General features: G+C 38.7%; 1 protein-coding gene across 6 annotated transcripts in view; it reads left to right on the top strand.

The window, feature by feature from the left end:
• The window catches only part of SNCAIP (synuclein alpha interacting protein), an 89,487-nt gene extending 63,722 nt beyond the window's left edge, over positions 1–25,765 (top strand). For 5 of the 6 annotated variants that reach the window (XM_030969314.1, XM_030969309.1, XM_030969312.1 and 2 more), the window contains 6 exons: positions 3,470–3,595; positions 8,890–9,059; positions 15,554–15,646; positions 18,047–19,115; positions 20,923–20,990; positions 25,197–25,765. In XM_030969314.1, the coding sequence (XP_030825174.1) occupies positions 3,470–3,595; positions 8,890–9,059; positions 15,554–15,646; positions 18,047–19,115; positions 20,923–20,990; positions 25,197–25,281 (1,611 nt within the window). In that variant the 3' untranslated portion in view covers positions 25,282–25,765. The remainder of the gene's footprint in view (positions 1–3,469; positions 3,596–8,889; positions 9,060–15,553; positions 15,647–18,046; positions 19,116–20,922; positions 20,991–25,196) is intronic. The other variant, XM_030969315.1, reaches the window with a different exon arrangement.
• Positions 25,766–26,144: the final 379 nt, after the last annotated feature.

Below are 26,144 nucleotides of genomic sequence, written 5' to 3'. Positions count from 1 at the left end.
AATTTATTTTACCATTACTTACACAAGAGATAATCCATGTAAACACTGGTCTTGGCAGAATTACAAGAGTAATATTTTTACAAGGAAGACCTGTTATAGAATCGTTTTCTAAGAGATTCAGTCCGTCCATTGTTTCTCCAGGCATTAGACATGCACGCCATATTTTTCTTCAAGAATTATACTTTAGAATGGGCAGCAGAAGGGAGTTCATAGCAAAGTTCCTATGTTACAGGTCATCAAACTACAGTTGTGGCCTGCCTCCAAGGACATGTCAACAACATTTTATTTTTCCAGTCGGAGAGGAGACCACATAAGTTAATCTGATTGAAGAGAACAAAAGCTCAAAGTCAACCTATAGCCTGGTCAGCATAGCTCCTAGCAAGGGTTTCTTTAAGCATGATATTATGCAAGAGAAACCATGACGGCTGGCAGGCCTTTGCACACTGGGCTAAGGCATGAGTACAGGGCTGCCAGGTGTGTCTGATCCAGTTCACCAGTAACAGGAAGGTGGTGGTGCAGTCCTGGGCGCACATTGTCCTAGTCCTGACTTAGAGCTTCATGGGGCTGGCATGCCTTTCCATCAGGGCTGTTGTGGTAGTATGGACTGCACAGGTGGGTGCAGAGGGTGGGGAATGTCAAGGATTTGCATTTTCTGAACTCTGGAGAATCTAGAGAGACTTTGGGCAACCAGCCTGAAGCATGCTGGTGTTCTAGAAAGGATCCTGTGCACGCCTTGATGGTGGTACGGCTCCGGAGAGCACAGTGGGAAGGAGTGTACAACATTCAGATATTCAGATAGCTAACGAAACACCCGTGTTTTACACCTCAGGATATTTGCCTTCCTGTCTAATGTCATTATTACAAAGGCAATGTGTTGTTATCACGCACTCCTACTCCTCTTCTGTGAAGGGATACTGGGAAGGCCAGCTTATTTAATTAATATCAAGTGATGGGTCTAGGATTAGCTGTAGAGTCAGTACTCTTCAGCATGCTAACCCTTCCTTTTGTAGGCCATTTAAGTGGTAATCATTTAAGTGGTCCATGTTAGTTGTACTTTCTTCCCCAAAAGTTATCCGATGGAACCAAAGTCAGCAACCTGTCCCAAATTTTCCTGAAATCTCCTTGTAGACAGATTTGAATTATTGTAGGTCTAGAATATGGCAGAGAGGTGTTAATAACTGCTAGAGCATAAGCATTGTAGGTCTTAAAAGTAACAGATATACTGAATAATTTATCAGTATTTATCAGTTCCTATTACTTCACAAAAAAAGTGATTATTTTTCATTGCCTTCATCTGATGAATTTTCTTTCTATCTTTCCTTTGGTTCTGAATAAATTGAAGACTATAAATCTATTCCTGAAAACATTTTTCCTTTAAATATGTATTATGAGTGGTAATAAACTGAAATGTGGCTTATTTTGATATATGATGGGTTTGTTTTCCCTAGTTTTAAGTGAAAAAAATATTTTTTTCTTGGGTTTTTTTGATCAAGGATAAATTTGTTGAAACACAAACTGTTTGAGTAGAACTGTGATGTTGTGCCTGTGATCACTTAGTGCACAGGTAGTCCTAAGTACAGATGATTGAATTGGGCCACCCAGCCACTTGATTTCCTTGTTGATAAGATAAATGACTAGAAAGCATCATTTGGTCCATGCTGATTGTGATCATAAAATTACAGAACATGCTTAACATTCTGATCCCTAATATGTTCCAAAGAAATATATGATTTCAAAGCTATAGTTGTCTTCCAATTCTGCAGATAAGTTTTGCTAAAATATTTTTCTTTTAATTATCAAAACATAGGGGAAATTCATAGGAGTAGTATAATCCTTCTTCCTTGCTGGCCAACACCACTGGCATATTGGGAAATGCTCAAAAGTATTTTTAAAGGAATATGTGATCTGTAGTCATCTCTCCACACTGGCTGTCAGCTGTGTTGGGCATTGAGCCAAGGAGAAGTCAAAATACCTATGCCTTCACCCTCTAGTAAGAACAAAATTGCTGCTGAAGTGAAGATATGAAGAAGATAAGCATCAGACAGAGTAGCCCTCTGAGGCAGCAAGCAGAGACCCAGACGCATGAATGTGCAGAATCATCCTGGAGTAGCTCGAGAAGAGTCCTCTTCTTTTCATTGAGATTAAAATTTCTGTAGTACTTTTACACAAAAATGCAGGTTTGTATTCAACCTTTTTAGGCTTTTCTTTCTCAGTTTTTATTCTTTCTCTTTTCTACTAATTACTGCTCACAGTCCTATATGTGCTTTCAGTACTTTTTTATTTAGGCCTACTTTAGTTTTCCACATTTCTAATTTTGGGTGATTACGTATTTATGTGTCACTGAAGCTACTGAGGTGCTGCAGGTTAAGTCTGTGGATCAGCTTTTGCCTCAGCAACACTAGAATCCACAAAGCCCCCTGGAACTGGAGCTCTGAGCAGGTATAACATGATAGGTATCAACACAAGGTATTAAAAATACACATTTAAATAAAAAAGTTTTATGCTAGGAAGTAATTTAGTCTTTTCACCTTTTCAGACAGAAAAACTGGGAAAGCAGCTGTAGTCAGCTTTCATGGACCCCACTTTTCTATACAATCTATAGATTTATTCTAGATTTTCAATATGTATAATATTCATTATGACGAAGTGAAATTTAATCTGCAGTGGCATTGGAAGTTCCTAGAGAGAAGAATTTTTTTTTCCAAATAAACTCCCTGAGGAAAATAAGAAGTCAAAAAAGCTTAGTGCGCATATGTAACTCTCCATTGTTAGAAAAGAATACCCGAATAAGTGTACGTTGCACCTACATACACACACAAAAAGGTGATGTTGAAAAAAAAAGCTTCTGCTTCTATTTTGGCTTCCAGACCTTCAGTGACAAGTTTTTGCAGTCCAAGTCTCCCCCTCCTTCCCTACATGCAGGGCATACGAATGGTCCATGAGTGAATGTATTGAGTTCTTAGGGTAGCTTTATTTTCTGCTTTTAGTTGTGTTGCTTTGTCTTTAGCACAACCACATGGGGAATGATTATAGATTTGAAGAATCTTAGCTGCTCAGCTCTGTCATCTGATCATAATCCTATTTTGATTTTCTAGAGAGGCTTTTCTGAAGTCTGACCAAATTTCTCAACCTAATTTTCAGCTTGATATATGGGTTATTCTTCTTCAGGTTTCGTCACCAGCCCAGAGGCTCGCACAATCTTGATGTACAATTTCTCAAAATGTGTTACAGTACTCGTATTTTTCCTATTATTTCTTTTTATAAAATAAAGTATTTCCACTTTTTTCCTTGGTGGGTGGGGGAAAGAAACCCAGAACCTCCAAAAAGACAAACCAGAGTTCCATGATGCACTAAGCCTACAAAGTTAAGACTGAAAACAAGGAATTATTGGATAGTATTAGTAATAGATGACAGCACCAGTATTCCTTTTCATTATTTCTTATCTTTTGTGATATTTCTTTGCCCTTAGGAGAAAATCCTTCTGTGGCTTCTTCAGTTTATGCAAGAACAAGGGATTTCGCTGGATGAAGTTGACCAGGATGGAAATACTGCTGTTCACATAGCTGCTCAACATGGCTATCTGGGATGCATACAGGTAGAGTGATAGCTATAGCAGACACCTCTAAACTTCAAGCTTGAATGACAAAAAAAATATTAGAAATCTAAGTGGGAAAAATTATTGATACATTAAAATATATCAGAAGGAAGAACTTGAAACCAGTAGGAGTCAGACTGAAATACTGAAAATCTCTGGGTTTTGATTCTATTCTCGAGTATGCTGTTGTAAGCCTAAACTAACTTGTATTGCAAGATGAAAGCATGATTATATTGTTTACATATAAGCAGCTACTGTGTTTTTTTTTGTGTTACAAAAGGGCAGCCAGTACAGATATGCATACTTTTGTCATTACTCTGATGTTTTCCTTCTGTTTCTTTTTCCATTGAAAAAGGATCTTTGTAGCTATCCATTTCAGGGGAAGTATAAAATATAGGTTTGTTGAACACTTTACACTTGAATAAACCATGCTGCTCAGACTTACCATCCTGGAATGAATCTGTGCTATACAATGAAGAGTGATGCTGACTTCTAACTAAGTTTCAGTAAATCATCTTGGCCACTGAAAACAATATAGTTCTGTTTATAGAGGTGCTAAAATTGGTCGTTTTTCCAGCTGAGAAGGCTTACACATCTAGAGTACTTACAGGAGACAGAATAGACCAGTTTGGATACCTCCATCCAATACTTGAGTTCAGTGCAGATATACCAAAAAAGTCATGGAGTTGAACTGGATGGCTGGTCACTGAGTCATAGAACCATTGGACCATTAAGGCTGGAAAAGACCTCAAAGATCATCAAGTCTGACCAAACTAGCACCACCATCATGTTCACCATTAAAGCATGTCTTCAAATGCCACATCCACACCACTTCTAGGGACAATGACTCCACCACTTCAACAGTCAGTCTGTTCCAGTGCTTAACAACCCTTTCTGTGAATTTTTTTTTCCTAATAACTGTTCTAAACTTCTCCTGGCAGAATTTGAGGCTACTTCCTCTCATCCTGTTAATTTTTAACTGCGAGAAGAGGCCAATTCCTGCAGGTCAACAATTTCTCATCAGGAAATTGTAGAGAGCAATGTCCCTCCTCAGTGTCCTTTTCTCCAGGCTAAACAACCCCAGCTCCCTCAGCCTGGTAGGGCTTTTGTCCCACACCCTTTCCCAGCTCTGCTGCCCTTCCCTGGATTTGCTCCAGCACCTCAATGTCTTTTTTGTTGTGAGGGGCCCAGAATTGGTCGCAGGGCTTGAGGTGTGGCTTCACCAGTGCCCAGTACAGGGGTATGGTCACTGCCCTGGTCCTGCTGGCCGCACTATGGACCCAGGCCAGGATGCACTGGACCTTCAAGTGCAGTTGAATCTCATCCAGTTGGCCTCAGCTCTTTGATCCAGTCTGTGCAGATCCCTCTCCAGAGCTTTCCTGCCCTCCAGCAGATCAACGCTCCTGCCCAACTTGATATATCTGTGAATTTACTGACGATGCACTTGATCCCCTTGTCTATGTTGTTGATTACATTAAACCGGACTGGCCCCAACCCTGAGCCCTGGGGAGCACCACCACTGATCAGCCACAATCTGGAGGTAAATACACTCACCACTGCTCTCAGAGCTGCCATCCAGTCAGTTTTTCTCTCAGTGAACGCCATAGGCAGCAAGAGTCTCTAGGAGAATACTGTGGGAAACCATATGAAAGGCTTTGCTAAAATCCAGGTAAACACATCCACAACCTTTTCCTCATCCATTAGGCAGGTCACCTTGTCATAGAATGAGGTCAGCTTGGTCAAGCAGAACCTGCCTTTCATAAACCCATGCTATAGGTGAGAACCCCTGGTTGTCTGTATTAATTGCATGAGGATGATCAAGATGATCTGCTCTATGAACTTGCCTGGCACTGAGATCAGGCTGACAGGCTTAGTCTTCCCTGAATCCTTCCTTCTTCAAACCCTTGTTATACATGGCTGCCAAGTTTGGCAGCTTGCAGTCACTGGAACCCCCCTGGTTGATCAGCACTTCTGGTAAATTATTGAAGGTGAAACAATGAACATTGTCTTAATTGCAGATGTATCCTCTGTCCATCAAATTTGCTAGAACCATTAGTCACAGAAGTACATTTCACTGTTTGTGTTGTCGGCACTTTGAGCCAAAGCTTTTTGGAGAAGAAATAATAATAAAATTATTCCAGGAAATTGCAGAGAGATATTCAATAAATAAACAAGTAATTGCAGAAGAACAGATTAAAAAAATAATCTCTTGGCAGAAAGACAAGTTAAAGTTATTAAGTTAAGTTAAATTAAAAACTTAAAGTTATTAAAAAAAAATTAAAGTTGTTAAGTCAAGTTGGGGAGGAAAACATGTCAAGAAGGAGCAGTAATTCTCCAAGAACTCAGATATGTATCAGTAAACATGTTATTCCTGCAACCACACATGAACCAATCCACTCTTCAGGCCATTGCAAATACAGAACTTTTGTATTAGTCCAACCCTAAAAGAAATAGGAGAGTTAATTTTCATTAGCTAACCTCTCCAGAGAGCTAAGTATATTTGTGCACACTGTTATGTTGGATCTACAGCTGCAGAACTGCTGCTGCTATTATTATTATTATTATTATTATTATTATTATTATTATTATTATTATTATTATTATTACAGTCTATTTATATATTTGGTCTCCCAGAAGACATAATTTTGTAAAAGCCAGTTTGTGAGAGTATTGCATAATAAAAAAAGAAAAACAGGTTGAGCTGAGTGAATAGACTTGAAAAGAAGACAGTCAAATAGATTTGGAGGACATGACCATCTCTGCATTTTCTTGCTGAGGGAATATGTCTTTTTTCTTAAAGACTTGAAGAATGGATCCTGTAAAAACTCATATGAGAATAAAATAAGCAAACCATCACATCCATGCTGAATCTGGTGGGTTTACTATTGTATTGTAGCCAGTTGCTATCATCAGTTGGAAAAAATGGATAGAAGAAATGTTTATGATTTGTTGGTGGGGGGCACTATTGTGGTAGGGGGTGTGCTTAGGGCTCCTATGGAGTGTGTGTTTAGGGTTGCTATCTCAGCAGTGCCTCATCAAGATGTGCAGTACATTTGAAGGAGAAATGGGTATGGATTACTTTGAACAGAGTGGTAACATCTGCAGGCTGTTTTCATGGATAAAACTAAACAAAGAGACTAGCCCTGCTTTCGCTGTTAAAAGCAAACCTTAATAAATGGCTTAGAATTTTAAAGATTATTTTATTTTAGGTAAATATGCAATTCAACAAGTGCTTTTTGTTGAAGTGAGACCATGAGAAATAAGTTACGAAATTATCTAGTGGTGATAAAAATACGCAATGTCAGTAATATCACTTCACTAACACCTCACAGTCTTAAGTGTAGTTGATATTTTCGGCTGTGAAACAAAATAAGCTCTGTGCCCAGTAAGCTTGCAGTCTAATTTAAAATAATGTACTGTGAATAATCTGGTAAGAGGAAAGAAGTGATAAAGAAAGCAGAGAAATTATAGGCAACAGCATAAAAAATGAAGAATCACAGGCTGTCAGTGATTCCCTGGCCCGCTTACTCACTGTGTTTATGAGCATGTGATGCTGCTATTATGTTTCAAACTATATGATTACTTTCTGCAAGGTCATAACTCTCCTTTGTTTTCTTTCTTGACAAATTAAGCCCAACCTATTGATATGAGATGCAGTGCAAGAGTTTGTAACTTTCCTTTCTGTATGGTTTTAGCAGATCAGACAGACCACCCATTCCACTTCTCTCCCAGCAGATGCCGAGGTCTCTGTGTCTGCTCTTTGTGGTCAGCCAAGTCACTCCAGCCCTCAGTGGCTTACCAGCTCTGCTTGGATAAGTCAACCAAGAGCTCAGCCATGCAATTCCTCGTCTGCATGTGTGTGCATAAAGTTAATGATGCTGTAGTTTCTGACTGTACAGGATCACAGGTTTTCCTAGGGGTTGGCATCAATGCGTATCAAAGCATTGCTGAGAATAATTAGGTCCATTTTACCTACTCCATCAATGCAAATAGCTCCTAACTGATTATCACAAACAGATCATAAAGAGGGAAGACTTGGTCTCAAATCTTGCTTCAGTTATTGGATGTCTTGAAGTCAGCCAGACAGAGCTTTTTTTGCACATAGAACACTCTTTGTTCTAGTCTCAGAATAACTCAAATGTCATGCTTAAAACCGGGATAGTTCTCCAGCAGCAAGCTAGGGTTCTTTGCTGATGCTGTGAGTAACACAGGGATATACGTCAGGGTATAAGATCTTATTTTTCTTGAAGATTAAAAACTGACACATATTTCAGTATGTCTTCAAAAGAAAATAGTGACTAACCAAGCAAGTGCAAAGCAATGAGATTCTCTCAGCATTAAAAAACCACAGTGACCTAACCCCCCTGCAAAATTCCAACTAGATTGATATAGTCATTGTACAGTTCTTTATGTGCAATAAGAAATTTGTGCCTATCTGACCTTAAGTATCTGCCCTGTCTTTCGTATCTAAGTATTACTTATTTAAGGAGTCAGGACACTGAGACTTCCCTAAGGAGTGTTTTAAACATAGGGATTCTGCTGTGGTAGAAAATGGAGAGTTAAACAACAAAAGGAGTCAGCAAATACTGTAGCAAAGACATTACTAAAATGAGATTCTAAGGGTGTGTTGCAATACCTTGCAGTGTGGAGATCCTAAGAAAAGACCTAGTAAGCTATTACAGCTCATTGTAAACTGGCTAGCAATGTGTTCATTCTGCTGCTGCTCTGGACCTAGATGCCATCTACAACAGGTGTCCTGTGTCTTCTTTTCTAGGTCTGCCATCACAATGTTATCACAATGTTCTGTAATGCATAGATAGGTGCATCTGCAAAAGTTTGTTACTGTGGTGCAGGAGAGAATCAATAGGTGGCCAAACAAAAGTCCTCTGTTTTCATTTGTTAGTCCCATCACCTGTATGAATGCTGCAAGTGCATTCATGATGAAATGAATGAACATGAAAATGAATGAACAGAAAACAAATTCATTTAGTAGAATTTCGAGGGGAGAGGAAGGAATAACATATAAAATATAGTCTCTTTATAACTCTTCGGAACTGCAGCTCTCACCTATGTTACTGTTGCACCTGACTGGTAGATTTTATTGGTATGTGGTTTGAATTCAAGCTGCAAACAGATTTGTCAGTGAGTGAATTTTAAAAATTACTGGCTTAGACTAATGTTTTTCAAACATTTTATTCAGGAGTGCTTTTTGTTCAACCATTCTTGTGCTGATCAGAAGTCACAACAGAGATTTACACTTACAGATGTCACTGTTCCCTTTTATGTTTTTACAGACCTTGGTTGAATATGGAGCAAATGTCACCATGCAAAACCATGTGGGAGAGAAACCCTCTCAAAGTGCTGAGCGACATGGGCACACCATGTGTTCCCGCTACTTAGTTGTTGTGGAGACATGTATGTCACTGGCCTCTCAGGTTGTCAAGCTGACTAAGCAGCTGAAGGAGTAAGTGTTTCATTGTTAGCAAGAGGGGTTACCTTAAAACAATACCCTAATTCGCCTTCAGTTTATTAGCAGTGTCTATTTTCTTCTTCTTATATATGACATTTTAAAGTTGGATTTCTACCTTTTTTCTCCACTCTTTCCTACTCTCAAGTATTTGTCCCTTCACCTTTAGCAGCTTAGTTTTTCAGCTGTTCTTTTTGTGGCAGTTTGCTGTGGACATACATGAAAAGAGTGGAAGCTAAAAAGGGTAGGTATGAAGAAATCCAGTCCCTTTTCCCTTTGCATATCTGGCAATCACATAATTACAGATCATCGTTTCTGCTCATATAGCATGCTTTTATCTACAGGTTACAGTGCTGGGTGTTTATGTTGGGAGGAATAGTAGAGACAGTAAATGCAAGGAATTTTTTTGGTCTTGGAAAGTCACCAAAACTTACAATAGCTACTCAGGAAATATCTTCTGTTCTATATTTCTTCATATGAACTGGTTTTAATATTTTGGTATGGTTTTTATTAAATATTCTGTAAAGAGCCTATTATTTTGAAACAAACAATTCTAGTTGCTTGATTTATTTGTGGATACAGTTACTGTGGCTTAACATGTCAGTATCCTCATAATACTCTTAGAAACCATCAGCACTGATGTGACATTGTTCCAGCACAGATATGTGGTCAAGATGTCAGCTATCACAGTCCATGAAAATGACTTCTAATAACCCTAAGTTTCAAGGAGACCATATAATTCTGTGGTGATAAATGTGTAGCTAATTGTATTGGGTATAAATTACAATACTCTGCTAGCAGGGGAGCTGCAGAGTGGCCTCAGTGAGAATGAGTGAGGGTTTTCCCATTGGTAGACAGAACTCTCTGAAACAGACCCTCTGCAGGACACAGCTAAGCCCCACCGTTCATAAACATACCTAAAAAAGAGCAGAAAATGCCAGAGAGATGAAGGAAACAGAAGAGTGACAATCAGAGGGAACAGCAAGGCCAGAGGAGGTGGAGGTGCACCAGGGTGGAGAAGGCATATCCCCAAGTGGTCCCTGGAGTACCTGTGGTAGAACAGGAACATCCCTTGAAAGGGCTGCAGCCCATGGACAAGCCCAGAGCCAGCGATATCCTGATTGGAATGCAGCCTGTCAAAGACGTATACTAGAGAACAGGAAAGGGTGGGAGGAAAGGAGTAACAGAGAGAAAGTGCTGCACATGAACCCTGACCTGTGCTGCATGTGGCTGAATGTGGCTGAAAAGACTGGGGGTAACCTGCAGCAATGACAAGAGGGCAAGAGAGGTATCTGGAGTGAAGCCTGGAAATGGTGAAAAGGAGCTAGGTGTGCAGGTGAATCTGGGAGAGAAGTTAAGCTTGGAAAAGGGGAAATAGATGTTTTAAATGTCTTCCTTCTTTGTTTCCCAGTACCTGAACCAGTAGTGAAATATTTATGCTAATAAACCATGAATCGAGTTAAATCCCCCATGTTGAAACTCTTTTGTCCATGACAGTAGCAGGGAAGTGAACTCTGTCTTTATGTTTACATTTCCCCTTTGCAGTATTTTCATGCTATTACATTTATACTGTCAAAAATACAAACGCTGAACTGAGGATCATTATAATATTTACCATTTTCATCATTTTATAGCCTAACAATGTCCCCTGGATATATCAATGTACCTGGTTGTACTTGGTCCATTTGCTGAAAAATACTATCATCTGACATAAAGAAAAAAAAATAAACATAAGGCATTTCTCTAGAAGACAGAATTAGCAGCTGACTCCTATCATGAGTAATATGATGAAATATATTTTCTCCATAATTCAGCAGGAAAAAAAAACCACACAAACACACACAACCAGGAAGTAGAGGTGGCAGCTGCAGAATACCCATGTTTCAGTTCTTCTCTGTTCTCACCCAGTACTTGATAAAAGTTTTGCCTCTCGTTTGGAAAGAAAGGAGTTGTTATGTGAGTCAGCAAGCTGCTTACTCCCACAGAAATACTCTAGTTGTGACTTTCATGACAAAAGCACTAACACTTTACCAAGTATCCCTGTTGTCTCACAGACTGCATCCCTAAGAAGTAATTGAAATTATTCTTATCTGGCTCCTGAGGAGTTTCTTTGCTGGTTTCAGCTGGAGTTAAATCTCCATCCCTTCAGCAGCCTATTTTTCAGGCTTCAGATTAGTTTCAGTAAGTGCAGCAGCAGCCTTTTCTGCCTCTTCTACAGAGATATGTCTCTTGTGGAACCCTGTTTCAGTTTACTGAGGCAGTGAAATAATCTGTTTTCTGCTTGAATGAGCAGCTTCTGCATGGCTATTTGGGCTGCAGGCCTCAGGCCATAGGAGGTTTTGATAAATGCCATGTTCAGAGGCTCATGCTCAGGAGCCAGAAGGGATGATGGAAGAAGACTCTTGCCCTGTTTTGCAGTTGTCATCCTTCTGAAAAATCCAAGGATAGTACAAAGTGCATCCATGGAGCACCTTGTCAAGGGGGTCTTATTCATAGCAGAAGAATTCACTGTCTTCAACACCTCTGAAAATCCTGAAAAAAGTTAAGAATATCCTGAAGACATTAGATGTCAACAGATGGAAGTCAAGTTTGCTATCTCATTCTTTGAAATGTACGTAACATAGCTGTTAGGTAGGAATAACTGCAACCTGGGCAGTTGAGCTGGCTTTCCTGGATATTCACCAGGGTTAATGAACACTGCTGTAGGGACAGAAGAGGTATGGCTGTATCATGATGGATTACCTGAAGGGTCAAAACACTGAGGGCTCTTATGTGTTTCCCAGCCTTCCCTCAGCTTCCATAAGCACAAGCTGATAATGCAATCTTCTTTTTTTTGAGTGCTTTATTGATGAAATAAAGGAGCCTCATCTGGTAATACTGTTTCCTCAACCTAAGAAAGATTCTTGATATTCTTCTTGATATATCTTCTTGATATTCTGCAAGAAGAAAAACAGTGCAGAAACTCTCTTAGACAAGTACTTATCAAGACCTAAATCTTCAAAGGTTTTAACCCAAAGAAAGATGTATCATCTTCCATTCTCTTGTTATGAGTTCTTCCAGTCATCAGACAACAAAGAGGAGTTCTAGGGAACCATCATACTGTTTGGAGCCATTTATTAACAGAAGACATAAAATCAAAACAATAACATCGTTTTTTTTCCAGTTTTCACATCTTTCAGCTCTTTGAACCAAAGCAGCTCAGATGACAAATTCAGAGGAGTATAGAAAAATATTCTGAGCTGAGTCTAATTCTCCATTTAGGGGCAAAAGCCTTTATATTTGGAAGAAGGAAATAAGTGGAAATTACAAATGTTCCATCAAATCTTCACAAGAGGATTAGCTGAGGGTTTCCCCTAGAAGGGAAAAAACCATTCTTTCCAAGCAATTCTTTCCATAGGTAGAAACGAAAGTGGCCCACAAAGACCTGGTGTTACTGGCTTCAAAATGCAAGCTTTGGTTTAAATCTCTTGCTAATTACAGAATTTTTTTCACTCCAGTATGACTTTCTCAGCTAAACACAATAGTTAGGACAGTCACAGAAGTTTCCTATACAGGCTATACAAAGTAATTTGCTTTCATTTTACTTCCTGAGGTCTTCGCAGGTCTTACAATATTAGTTGTTCTCTCACTGATTTCACCTGCCCAAAAGAATCTGTAGTTGCCAATGCAGAAAATTCCTACTTGCAGTATAACTTGTATTATTTGGGCTTTCCTGGTCTGAAGACCATGTCAGAATTAATGACATAGAGAGTGCTTCTATAGACTTCTTTTGCAATGCTGCCTGAAAATGGACCTGCATTTCCAGATGGTACTGTCCTACATTTATGGACCTGGATGGGCAAGTCAATTAATGAGTGAGACACCTAAGGATTCTTCTGATATGCTGTCAAGCCAAAGATCAAAACAAACCATGAGTCAAAAGATGAAGTTGAGAAGATAATTTAATATTCTCTGTTGTAGGCACTTTTCTGTGTTGTATGAAAGAAACTAATTATTTTCTGGAACATCTTAGGAGCAGCTGTAAAAATAACTGAATAAGAAATTTCCATAGTGGTATGGTAAAGTGTGTGCAGGTTGGTGTGGTTTTTCATTGTGTGGGATTTTTACTGGGCTAGATCATGGTATATAGACATACAGTAAGAAACCCAATATAAGCTTTGAAATGTTCATCTCTTTTTCACTTAGTTAAGACATTTTATGTTCTGCTTTGTAGCATAGTCATTCTTGTGTTATTTGAAAAAAAAACACCAAAAACTGAGAAATAAAAAGAAATAAAAAAGCCATGCTATGAGATATACTCTTGCAGAGCCCAGTGCCTCAGCCTTTTCTCTCTGCAGTTACAGAGCTCTCTGATTCCATAAGGACCTATCTGGGGTCCCCAGATGCCTAACTAGACACTGAGGAGTCCTTACATATTAGTCACTGGGAGCATTGGCTAAGCTAAGATCCCCAGAATTCGGCCATCAATTATAATAAATTGAGTGTACCCTCTTTCCTCTGAAGCTACAGAGATCTTGTCTCCTAAATCAGTCTGGCTTTAATAATTTGCACTATTGCTATTCCAAAAAGTTGTGATCTCGTTTCCATTGTTATCTTGAAATATATTTGTGCATGTTATTTATCTTTAGGGATAGTGCTGGCAAGAAGTGTGGGTGTCTGTGACTTATGTACTAACTAGTTAAATTGTGAAAATGGAGTAAACTTCAACTCTTTTAGCACAATAATTTATTTAAGGGGAATGAGCATTACCTCAAAAGCTAGACATGTCATAGATCTCCACTGAAACTAAACACATAAAAAACTGTTAGCTGCATTATTTAGAAAAAGAAATTAAAGGAATGATAAAAGGAAAAGAAAACAGATGTACTGCATCACAACCTAAAAAGAATTTCACTGGCTCTTATAGGAGAGTATCTGGCAATCTGAAATATAAGCTAATGTTGACAGATGGTAGAACTAATTTTAAAATAGTCTAAGGAAGTGTATAGGCCAGAGGAAGAAAGATGGAAAATTAAAGGAAAAAAGGATCTATAAAGCATGGCTGTGTTGTAAAATGCAAAGCAGTATGTCAAGATCACACCTTTATTTCTATTTCACTTTTCAAATTCGCTTTGATATATTAAAACATTTTTTTTTCTGCCAGCCCTGTAAGTACAACCTCTAAAAAGTGATCTGGATTCTTTCTGGCCTTGACATGACCAGTTATAAGGACTGCATTTGGAGCACAGCTAAATCTTTTGCTGATGGCATGTGAGCTAGGAAAGTGTCCATCTCATTGGTAGAGAACTGCCTTAGTTCTGCAAATCCAACAAGAATAAAAGTACTAAAACACAGACAGCAACAGAAGCAGAGCCTGGGGGAACATGATAAAAAGTAATTTTCCCATGGTTATTTGGTCAGGATCAGGGAATAAAAACCTCAAAATCTCTAATTTTCTAGAAGTTTTCAAATAATTCTCTCTGTGCAGTGTTTAGATGCATTGTAAATTACAGATCACTAAACAGATGTTACCTGTGGTGGTCAACAAAAAGGGGTATTCTGATGTAAGAATGGAATGTCTGAATTGTATGGAAGCAGGAAAAAGATGATCTTTTTGTGCAAATTGATCTACCATTCTTGTACTTGAGGATTTGCAGGTTATAATGCTCAACTGAGACCATCCAAGAAAAATAGATATGTTGTAGGACAAACAGTGATTACAGGTGGCAAATGGAAAATGGAGTTTCTACTGTGGATATCACTCTCATTGACAATTTTTAGGTACTATTGCAAGTTTTTAAGTGCTGGTCTCTAAAGTTATCTGAAAAACAGTGTAGATCAGAACACCACACTGAAAGTGATACACTTGGGTAGGTATAGTACCGGGATAAGGTGGATGCAGAGCCCAGGTAGGACCTTTGAAAAAGGATGCACAACAAGCAGATGTAGTACAAACATCAAACAGCCAACTCCATCCTGCAGCTGTAGTTTGGACCAATCCTTTCCAGTGGGCAGAAACTTTTCTCTGAGCTCATTTGCAAATAGAAAGGGAGAGAGCAGTTTCCTGAGCTGTTGCCCAGATGATGAAGGCCATCCACTGAATGTACGAAGTGACTACTTAATCTGTGTGCTTTCTGTTCTTTTCCACAAACAAATAAGAAACAAATGCCCTAAGTTTACCATATTTTTTGTGTCTGTGAGTCAGTTTAAATTCACTGGTGCTTATAATCATACACTTGTCCTTATATGAAGTATAATAATTGATCTGACAAATAAGTTTTTCTCAGTTGTTCTTTTACAGTGATCACAAAATGTCAGCAGAAATTCAGACAGAAGCACAAACTCTCTATGTTCTTATTTATAAGTTCTCTATTTAGTATATAAAGTACAAGTGAAGGGGACTTCTTTCCTTAATTCAAAGTTGAAAGGGTAGTATCAGTTTTCCTGTAACTTGCTTATGTAAGTTAGTCAGTTTTACAATTTGAGGCAAACAGTCTTACATTTTCTTGCAGGCAGACTGTGGAACGTGTGACATTACAGAACCAGCTCCAGCAGCTTTTAGAAGCCCAGCGGTCAGAGGGCAAGTCACTGCCCACATCCCCAAGGTAAGGTGGCTGGAACTGTACTGCAGCCTGGATTTGCACATTTTCATAATATACCAGTTATCAGGAGAAACTGTGATCTGGCTAAATAGTAGATGCGTTCTGTAAAGAAAATGTGGGGCTACCTCTTGGACTTGAAGCTGAGCTTCTAGAGTTTGACATTCTGAGTATAAACTGAATAGTCCCTGCTTCCCAATAGAGTGAAAGCCAATTTTACAGTGGAATGTAATATGTTTTGAATTAGATGAACAGCAGAAGATCCTAGAAACCCTAGGAAAGATGTAAAGGTTGATGTTTTGTTGGTCTCTCATACATTACTTTTAGTAGTAAGTTATAAAAAGTTACCAAAAACCCCTGCTTTCGTATTAATACGGTTCCTTATACTCATTAAATCTTTTACCTGCTCTAGATTGTATAAAAAGTCAAATCTCTGGAAGCTATTGTTTACTTATCCTGTCAGAAGTCACAGAAAGAAACGTAAGTTTCAGACATTAAAGGAGGATGCAGAGGACTGGGTCTCTCTGACAGTGAGAGGTCTGCATGGAAGCAGGTGAAGCAAGCATGACTTCACTCTCACAGCAATCTGAAGATGATTTTGAAAGAAATAAAGTAACTCACATGCAAATAGAGCTTGGTTTATCCTTATTTTTTAATCTATTTTCCTCTCTGGAAGCCATATACAGTGCTTTCCCTATTTCAGAATTTTTAGGAGGCTATATATATGTGAAAATGTAAAGCTGGCATAAAAGCTTCTGCAGACATTGACAATCCTAGCTGTGGTCATCAAGTATGAACTTGTAGAGTCAGTGACTGCTTTTTTTCAATTCTCACAGAATCCTCAGCGTTTTCCTGTACAAGTGCTCCATGGCCCTGAGTTTCATGTGTCACTATTTCAGAAAAAGTGCAAACAATTGCAGTTGTACATAACAAAGACATTAGGATTGGAGACACATTTGTGTAAAGGAACTTCAGCTAGGAAAGGTCTGTAAGCTCCGAACTCCTGCTGAAGTAGAAAACCACCCTGGAAAAAGGGGGGTTTGCCTTTTTTAAGGAATCTTTGTCTTCCCTGTGTGCCAGCTCAGCAGGGACAATGGGACCAAAAGCTGTTTTCCAGCTCATTTGGTTTCTATGATTTTTGCTGCCTGATCTTTCCAAGTGCTCTCTCATCTGAGTTCTGGTGTGCACCAGGACTGTTTTACTTTCAGTACCAGATAAGATCAGGTGAAAGCAAATCCCTCATAATTCATTATTCCTGTAAAAGGGCAGGCTTCGACTTTGGTTAAGTAACCAAGTCTGAAAATTACACTCTATTTATTTTATTTCGTAGTTGACTACTACTTTTCATTCTAATTGGAACTCACTTGTAGATATTTTCATCATCCAAGGAGGCAGTAGCAGATCTAAGAGAAATATCCCTTTTATTAGGAATGTGCACTGTAGATAAATGCATGTTCTTCAGACTGTGTAGGTTTGCCTCAAGAAAAAAAAGGCATAAAATTAATTGAAAATTAGGTGTTTAGTATAGGCATGTGAATTTTTTACACTGTGAGAACTACGGACTCATCAGAGCACGAGGTACTTACCAACCTCACAAAAACCTAAATTTTGTCACCTTGTCCTTGCTTAGAGGAAAAGTGGTTTAAAGTAAGAATGTGAAGTGTTATGACCTCTAGCATATGTCACGGGAAAAGAAAATGTCTCTGCAATTTACATTCTTCACAAATCAGGCATTGTTGAAATTGCTGTTTCTTTCTGTAAAAGAATTGGAGCTCTAAATTTAATTTATTATTCTATTAGTATGAAATACATTCATGTCACCTTTCTCTTGCTTTTCAGTATTTCATATCTGAAAAGGTTTTCAGTGCAAATTGCCCTGATTTTTTATGAGGTCTTGTATGGTTGTTATTATTAATACCAGATGCAGTTTAGATTTATGAAATCAATGCTATGCAGAGAGGTGGTACTTAAACAGGACCTAAAATAAGCTAGTTTTGTATTATGATGTGACTTGAATAGTAGGCATTTGGCCTTATGGAGATTTTTTGCATGTCAGCTCTCACAAATAGGAGTAATTTCTCTAGAGTTTTCCTCATAAAGTCTTATTTGGTGTTTGAATAGCTGTTCTAAGTTTTGATTTTAAGGAGGTTTGGGTTTTGTTTTTGTTTTTGTTTTTTTTTTGTAAGAGAAAATGAAGGCACTCAAGCTCTACACAGGAGTAGAAACAGTATTACATCCTTCTCTATGGAATCTTTGCTGTGGCATCATGGTAATGAATTCCATGTGAGTAGCGATGAAAAGGATAAGTAACAATAAACTGAGACAGACACATATATTGGAAATGCCACTTTCACATTTTAGGTATGCCTTAATTTTGCTGTGACATTTCCTCTTTTTTTCTTTAAGCTTGCCCTCATCTCCTGCTTCTGGCAAACCCCAGTGGAAACCATCTGAAGCAGATGAATTGTCTCCCCCAAAAAGTAAATTGAACACCCAAGATGGGATTCAGATTCTTGGCAGCTTGGGAACGAGCACATCTACTCGTGCTCGGGCTAAGATAAAAGATGAGGACTCCGATAAAATCTTGCGCCAGTTGCTGGGGAAGGAAATCTCTGAGAATGTCTGTACGCAGGAAAAGCTGACTTTGGAATTTCAGGATGCTCATGCATCCACCAAGAACGTGAAGAAGATTTTGCCAGAGAAAAGGGAGTTGAAGTTAGCCCGACTGAGGCAGCTGATGCAGCGGTCTCTCAGCGAGTCTGATACAGATTCAGCTAACTCTGAGGACCACAAGAACACCCCTGTGAAAAGAACTGACAAACCAAGGCCTCAGCCTATAGTGGAGAGTGTTGAGAGCGCAGAGAGTTTAAACATGATGCTTAAGAAGCACACTTCCACAGCAGGACGGCGCTTCCCTTTTGGCATCAGGGTCTCTAAGTCTGTGGACGGCCACAGTCCTTCCCCTACTTCGGAGAGCAGTGATGCGGATAATGAAGCCCCATATCAGTCTGGGACCATCCCGCAGAACCAGTTCTGTGCAGACAGCTCTCCATCCAGCACTGACAGTGCCACTGCCCAGAAGGTTGCCACCAGCCCAAAGAGTGCTCTCAAGTCTCCATCCTCAAAGCGCAGAACCTCTCAAAATTTGAAACTTCGAGTAACTTTTGAGGAGCCTGTGGTGCAGGTGGAGCTAGCAGAGTCAGAACTAAATGAGGAAAAGGATAAAGACCGGAACAAAGGAGTCGTGCGGGCTCCAGCCAGCTCTGGGGAGCATGCAGGGGACCAGCTGAAAAGGCCTTTTGGAGCCTTTCGGTCCATAATGGAGACACTGAGTGGCAACCAAAATAACAACAACAACTGTCAAACAGCAAACGTCATCAAAACCTCGTCAACGCCGCCTTTTACCTCACTAGGAAGGAAGACAACAGAAAGCAAGGGAAATCCAGCAGTTGTCTCAAAAGGAAGAAACAAGCCAGTGAGTACACTGAAAGAAGGAGGGGCCTTTTTTTTTCTTGTCTCATTAAGTAATGCATAAGTGTGACAGCTTCTTCCTTCTGCCTTTCTACTGCAAAACAATACACACAAATACTTTATTGTATTTGACCTACAGAAAGCCCATCCACTTTTCAGTTTTGGAAGAATTTTCCAAGGAGTGGCAGGTATTGCTTATGTATAGAGTCTGTGCTCTTAGGGCACATGATTCCCGTATTCTGTGTTGAAAGCTTTCCACAGAGATGTGATTCACATGGAAATGATGTTTGGTGCTGCCTGAGTGACAAAATGTACAATGAGAATTCCAGTCATGAAATCATGCATTTTCTTAGGAGTAAATAACTGAAGGACTAGCCCTGTCCTGTCCTGTAAAGACTGATGAGGCCAACCAAAAAAGAAAAAGAACCGGAAATATTGCAGAAATGGTCCTTCATGCTTCTGTGGGAGCTACAGCCAACTCTAGGTGTTGAAGCTGTCGGCAGCAAGTCTTCCTTGGCCACCTTCTTCTCATAGCACAGAGTCTTCTTGTGTCAGAGCATATGGTTGGCCTGTCAGAAAACATACTGGGTTCAGGTCTTTCCCTCTCTACAGTGAACAGAGTGCCTTTTCTGGGAACCTAAGGAAAAGAGGGGTGTGTGCACTTTAAAGACTGGTCCTCTTGTTTAAAAGATAGGAGAAAATACTTCGAGCAAATGCATCTTTCAAGGTTTTAGGTCATAGGTTGAACGCGATGATCTCAAAGGTCTTTTCCAATCTAGTTAATTCTGTGATTCTGTGATTTTGTACTGAATAGAAGAGACAGATGTAGGAAATACTGTGGGTGCAGTATGTTTATGGAGTGGAGAGAAGTGCGAGCATCTGGAGATACAATAGAGATGAGTGAGAGGGAATTGTAGATGACTTAATCCGCAGTGGAAGACAGGCAGGGAGGGAAGCAGTAGATGGAAAGACATGAGGCAAAACAGTAATTTCAAGATAAAAAATACATTAAGAGGCCAATAGGAGGAGGGGCAGCAGTAGTGAATTATATACTGTAAAAAGTATGACAAGTTAATGGGAGAAAAATGCAGGAACATCTTAGGCAAAGAGGAGGCAAAAGAAAGAATGGAAAGAGAGAACTGGGAAATAGTGAATAGTCCATATTAGTGGGTGCTATTAGACCATTAATAGCTATTGCTATTGCAAACTGAAATGAAACTAAATGAAACTGAACGAAAAATTCAAAGAAGACCTAAAGGGCTAAATAGAAGTGGGACTGCATTTCTTAGTCTAGTCAGAATCACAATATGAACTACTGATTTGAGTCTTTAAAGACATGCACCAGCTTGTCGAACAGCCAGTTTAACGAAGTATTTTTACAACACAATGCCTTTTTTTTTTAATGGATGATTCAGATTTCATAGTGACAGGAGAAAAGACAGTCTGTTTTCAAAGATGTTCTGATAGGTTGCAGGTCCATGAGCATTTTTTGTAGTTCGCTAAGAAATTTGAAGGATTGTATGAGGTAATTGTAACAGTATTGATACTAGCAATATAAAATGCTTGTTCTGGGAAGAGACCATGTTTGCATGTTACTGCTGCCAGCATCAGAACTGTGGAAAGAATAAATTTTCATACCAACCCAAAGAACCACAGCACATATCTCAAAGAGGTATCAGATTCAGGTGCAAAAAGAAATCTGTTTAAATGTTACTGTGGCCATCTGACTGCATGTTTTAGTTGATTTCCATGTTATGCATGTGGGAAGCTCTGTGCATGCTCTTAATTGTTATGATGTTGCACTTCTTTAGGATCCTTACTTCAGCTACACCAGTCTTTCTTCTAGCACGTTGAATGAAGAGCTGTGTAACTATGCTTGGTATGTGCTTTTGTGTGGTAATGTTTAGCATCTCTGTTGCCTTCTTTTCTCAAATTGTATGTGTTTTTTAACATTGTGACTGAAGCACTCAAACTGATTGATTCACAAAAGGGGAAGTAGATGAACATCTAAATTCCTAGAAAAGCAAAAATTTATGATGGATTTCTGCTGATGTCACCATTGAACTGGCTACAGGATTTCAGTTCCAAGCAAGTACAGAAAGTATTCATGCTCATAAATCCACCAGGGTATATAGCAGACTTTGGCTGAGTATTCTGCCTCTGTTGAATAAAAGTCAAGTACCAGATGAGAATGGAAATTAAATTTCCCCTCATGAGAAGAGCAAAAAGACTACAGTTCATCTCTAAAGAGAATACAGAGAACATGAAGCAGAGTGCTTTACTGTAAGAATAAGTGCTCTTCTATTTTCACACATTTTCCTTACTTTCCTTTAGACTTTGAAGTTAAATCTGTTTTTTAACACTTTTTCATATCAGATTAACTCTGACTGTATTCAAAGTCCTTAATTTAATCCTGTTCCCTCAAGATTATTCAGGCAGTTAGAAACCAGTCCCTCAATTACATGAAGATATGTTGGAAAAAACAACACTTGATAAAATGTTTATTTTGTAAGCAAATGCTATCTAAAAATGACCTGTCATTTTCACTTAACTCTTAACCCTCACAAATTCCTTTTTTCTTTTTCTATTAAACTGAGATGTAAAGTTAGTTTGATATTTGTTATTCTGCAGTTCAAGACCCCAAGTTTCCTAACTTTGAAGTTAGTGTTTTCTAAATATCTAATACGTGGAGGAAGGGGGGTCCATTCACTAGTTTTCTATTGCCAGGACCTTCCCATACTTAAAAACTCAGTTTCTGTAATGGAAATGTGAGTCTTGTTCAGAAGCCATTGGCACAGTGTATGTGAAAGCAGAAACTGTAAGATTTCCAAGAGGTTTCATTCTCTCCTGAAAACTTTTGTGCAGAAAACTGGATAGCAGCAGTCTGAGGGAGCATTAATGGGAAGGTTCCAGTCAAAACATCCAGCTGCCTGTAGAGGAATAGAAAATGATTAATCTCATCCTTATGTTAGAGCCATCTCCTAGGTGTAGGCAGTTGTTGTAATTTGTCACTTGCCTTGTGTACTGCTCTTATGAGAATGGCAATGTGGCATTTTCCCAGAAATGAGAGACAGGGAATGTCTGGCTGCCACTGCAGGGCTGTGGAGTCACTTGCTGGGAGGGTGATGGTTGGGCACGAACTCCTGGCTATCCCTGCAGGCACTGCTGGTCCAGGCACCATGTCCTAAAGCTGCCCCCAGTACCACAGACACTTGGAGAACCAGAGTGGGAAGCAAGGAGCAGAATGCACGACTGGCATAGCTTGAGGAGGTGTTACAGTGCCCACAAATCAGGAAGTGGGCAAACTATGTGCCCAAGTCTGTGGCATGAGATTTCCAAACACCACATAAGAATGGGAGTTGTATTTTGCTTTTCAGAAATCAGGACACAGACTGAAGGTTCTCAGAGCTTCTGAGTTAGCCTTTGTAATGACCTATAGCATATGTTGTGATTTTTGAATAGCAAAATGGGTGCCTGTCATTTGTCAGCTACATGATGCCTAGTAGTTGTGACATTTAAATCTTAAAAGAGCGTAACCAAAGAACATCCTGGACACTGTTTGAATTTTCCCTAAATAGTCTGGGGACACTACATAATTAACATTTCAGAACTATTTTGAAAAAAAATAAAGAACTTTTTTGGAAAACAAGATGGTCTTTGGTGGTTAAAAACTTCACAGATTTTTACATTGGGAAGTTATAGTTCTAAACACTGTCCCAAGCCCATTGTGACACTATACCCTTATAATAGGGAATTTCATTAGCATTTTCTGAAATCTGAAGTCAAGATACAAAATCTGCTTTCAGTGAGATTGCATTCCTGCCAGCTAGTTTCCAGCACTTTTTCTTCAGCTTCTATTATTTTCATTTGTTTTTTTAATTTTTGTTTTTATTCAAAATACCCCAAAGTACGTTAAGGGTTTGTAGTTTACTTTTTCAAGTTGGTCACCACTTAATAGTAGAAGACTGTGCTAAATTCTTTAGTGGCCTGTTTAAATTTGATACACCCTATTTTTCTTAAAGCTTTGGAGGACATTTTGGATGTGCAAGATGGTTTGGGATATTTTTTCCTCTTTTGGAAGGATTAGCTGGTTTTTGCATATTAGAACTCCAAGCAAGTATTTGTGGTATTTTTCCATCTTACCTGTATGCCAATAACAGTTCCTTCCCACACTTTGAGTCATCTGAGATCTGCATTACATTAAAATAAACAGTAACTCACCATATCAATATAAAAACCCTGTACGTAGGTACAGCTATGAACAGCAAAAATTGCTTCCTCCATGGGGACACTCAGCAGAATCCATCATCATGTCTGTCAGATAGAAAAATGGGCATGCTTCTAAAACAGCAAATATCCCACTGCTAGGCCTAATGCTGGATAAATTACAACTTCAAATATATTCTCCAGAAAAAGAATGCTTATCTCTATGTCCAACAAAATAGTAACCATTAACTAATTACTAACCAGTAGCTAGTAACTATACTAGTAGAGTGCAACATGGATGTGAAAGTAACTTTGTCACAGAAGATTTACATTTGTTCTCTGGTGAACCGTTGGGATCATGTGTCACTGCTTGTTGCATGAGAGGATGTATTAGTGGCGATATGGCACTAGAATCTGCTAGAAATTTAATTAGAAATTTTGTTACTAATTAGCAATATTAGTGATACATTTTTTTCAGGTCTGGAGGCGCAGTTGCAAAAAGTGTATCTGTTCAGTATGGTCACCTAGAGACATCTGCATTAGCCAAAACTTTTCTTTGAGGTCACACTGCAACTGTAGAGCTGCCAAAGGGCTCTTTGATGTGCCTAGTGAGCCTCTACATGGGGAACTCACCCACAGGCTCTTTAACTCTGCAAGCCTGGGCCAATGCAGCAGGTTAGTCTTAGCCTTATAAAGCGTCCTTCAGTAAAGATACACAGTTAATGCTATGATAACAGCAATGCACCTGAAATGCCAACATGTAGGTATGGCAAAGAGTTAAGCTCCTCTTTATCTCTTCAGACTCAGTCCTGCAAAATCTGTCTGGTCTGGCTCAGTTCTGTGCCTTTTGATCTTGCCTTGGGGGACAACTGTAATTTAGATGAACGTAGAGGGATTTAAAATAGAATGATCCCTCATGCATTTCTTATTAGGACCCAAAACCATGAGGTCATCTTCTTAAACCCTGAAGTAACTACCAGGTTAACTAACCACCCTAAGTGTAAGTTTATTGGGAATATTTCATTCTTTGTGATGGTTGTAGATTGAAATAAAGCTATTCTAGCTTACAAGAGTCAGGCTTATGAGTTAAAGGCAAACTCCTTCATACACACTCTTGGTCTCACTCTAGTGTCTGTCCTCTGCAGCAGCAAACCAGCTAGTCATGGTTGTATTGCAGGAGTTTTGCTCTTCAGTACTAATAACCAAATGTGACGCTCTTAACAGGTTTGAAAATTGCTGTGGATTAGATGCTTAGTGAACAATCAGTTGGAAGGTTAATTGAAGAGAAGGTGAACATACTGGGAATTCAGAGCAAGAGCATATGAAAGGAAGTAAAGAAAATGAGTGCTACAGATATGTTGTGCTTAATTTTTCTACTCTAATTGGCAAGCTTCATTCAAATCTCCTACAGAATAGATAGAGAGGTTCATTTCTCTCTGATGACTATTAACAGTGATAAGATAATTCTATTACAGGCAGAGTCAGAAACCAATAGGATATGTCTAATGTTGATTGTAGTGGATCCTTCTGTCACTGTGATACTTTCCTCTAAAGTACAAGGAATTTTTTTATATTCTTTGCATTATTACCAGAACATGACAACAGCACACTAATTAGTACTGTGACTTAAAAAGCTTCTCATCATACCATTGGTTTTCAGGTTTGATTTCAGAATGAAGTTATAACTCAGAAAAAATCCACAATATTAAAAAGTATTTTGTTTAGCATGTGTCTAGAAAATGGGCCCAGAGAAAGAGAGAAAGATTAATTCAGACTTCAATACATACAAGTGGAACAAAACAGGGTAAATAAACACATTGCCAACCCCTTTGTATTTTTAATGTAACCACTGAGTAATTTTCTCCATTTTTTTCTCCAGGCATGATGACATCAACTGGAAAATCCAGAAATCTGACGGTCAAAGCAGTATTGAAGAGCCAGAGCTGCAGGAATTCTTCCTCTAAAACATGTCATGATGTCTCACTTTGTTTGAAATACCTGAAATATAGCCTTTTCAAACACTTATATGAGACATACCCCTCACCAGCAAAACAGCAGCTGTTAGGATGCCTTAATTTGTATCAGTTATACCATATACAAATCTTTTTTATGATATATGTGTATGTGTAACTTGTTTGTAAGCTGTGCTGTGTAAAGGCATGGGTGAGCAGAAGTAACAATTTGAAAATTGTTATGACACTTGCAACTTCCAAAATGTTTGTTAGGCCACAGAACACGTTTTGTACTTTGTGTCTTGCATGGATATATTGTCATATATCTTTATTTCCCTTTGTCAACAGCATATACTATCAAAGTTTCATCCAGGACTCTGCCTGAGCAGCTCCTCAGTGAGATCAAGGCAAAAGCATTGATATTTTTTTTTAGTATGTTTTGTCTGTTGTTATTTCTATTTTTTGTAAAAAGGAAATAAAGACGGTGTTAATAGGATACACTGAGTGCAGATACTTCATGTAATTCATTTCCTTTTTTGAGCTGTAAGTTTTTTTTGTTCTTTTTGATGTTCATTTGATAATTAGACAACATCCAGTTTCTGGATTTCAGTCAATTAGTTGTGTCAAAAGTTGCTTTAATATTTAGTAGTCCTTTATCAGCTTTAAAACATGTATAAATAAAAAAAAAATGTAAATGCAGTTTAAGTTACCAATTACTGCTACTTGCCAAGCACTGGCAGTGTGCTCAGCTTTGCTGAAGTTACTGCATAATCTGCTGAAACTCTAATCCACATTCTCTCAAAGCTGTCATGATCCCTTTATTGAATGTTCTTTTAACTTTTCAAAGAAAATTAATTAATTCACTTTGTCTCTGG

This window comes from Camarhynchus parvulus, chromosome Z (assembly GCF_901933205.1).
Source record: "Camarhynchus parvulus chromosome Z, STF_HiC, whole genome shotgun sequence".
Taxonomy (NCBI): Eukaryota; Metazoa; Chordata; class Aves; order Passeriformes; family Thraupidae; genus Camarhynchus; species Camarhynchus parvulus.
Note: the sequence above shows the minus strand (reverse complement) of the source record. Positions and strands in the feature narration are given on the sequence as shown.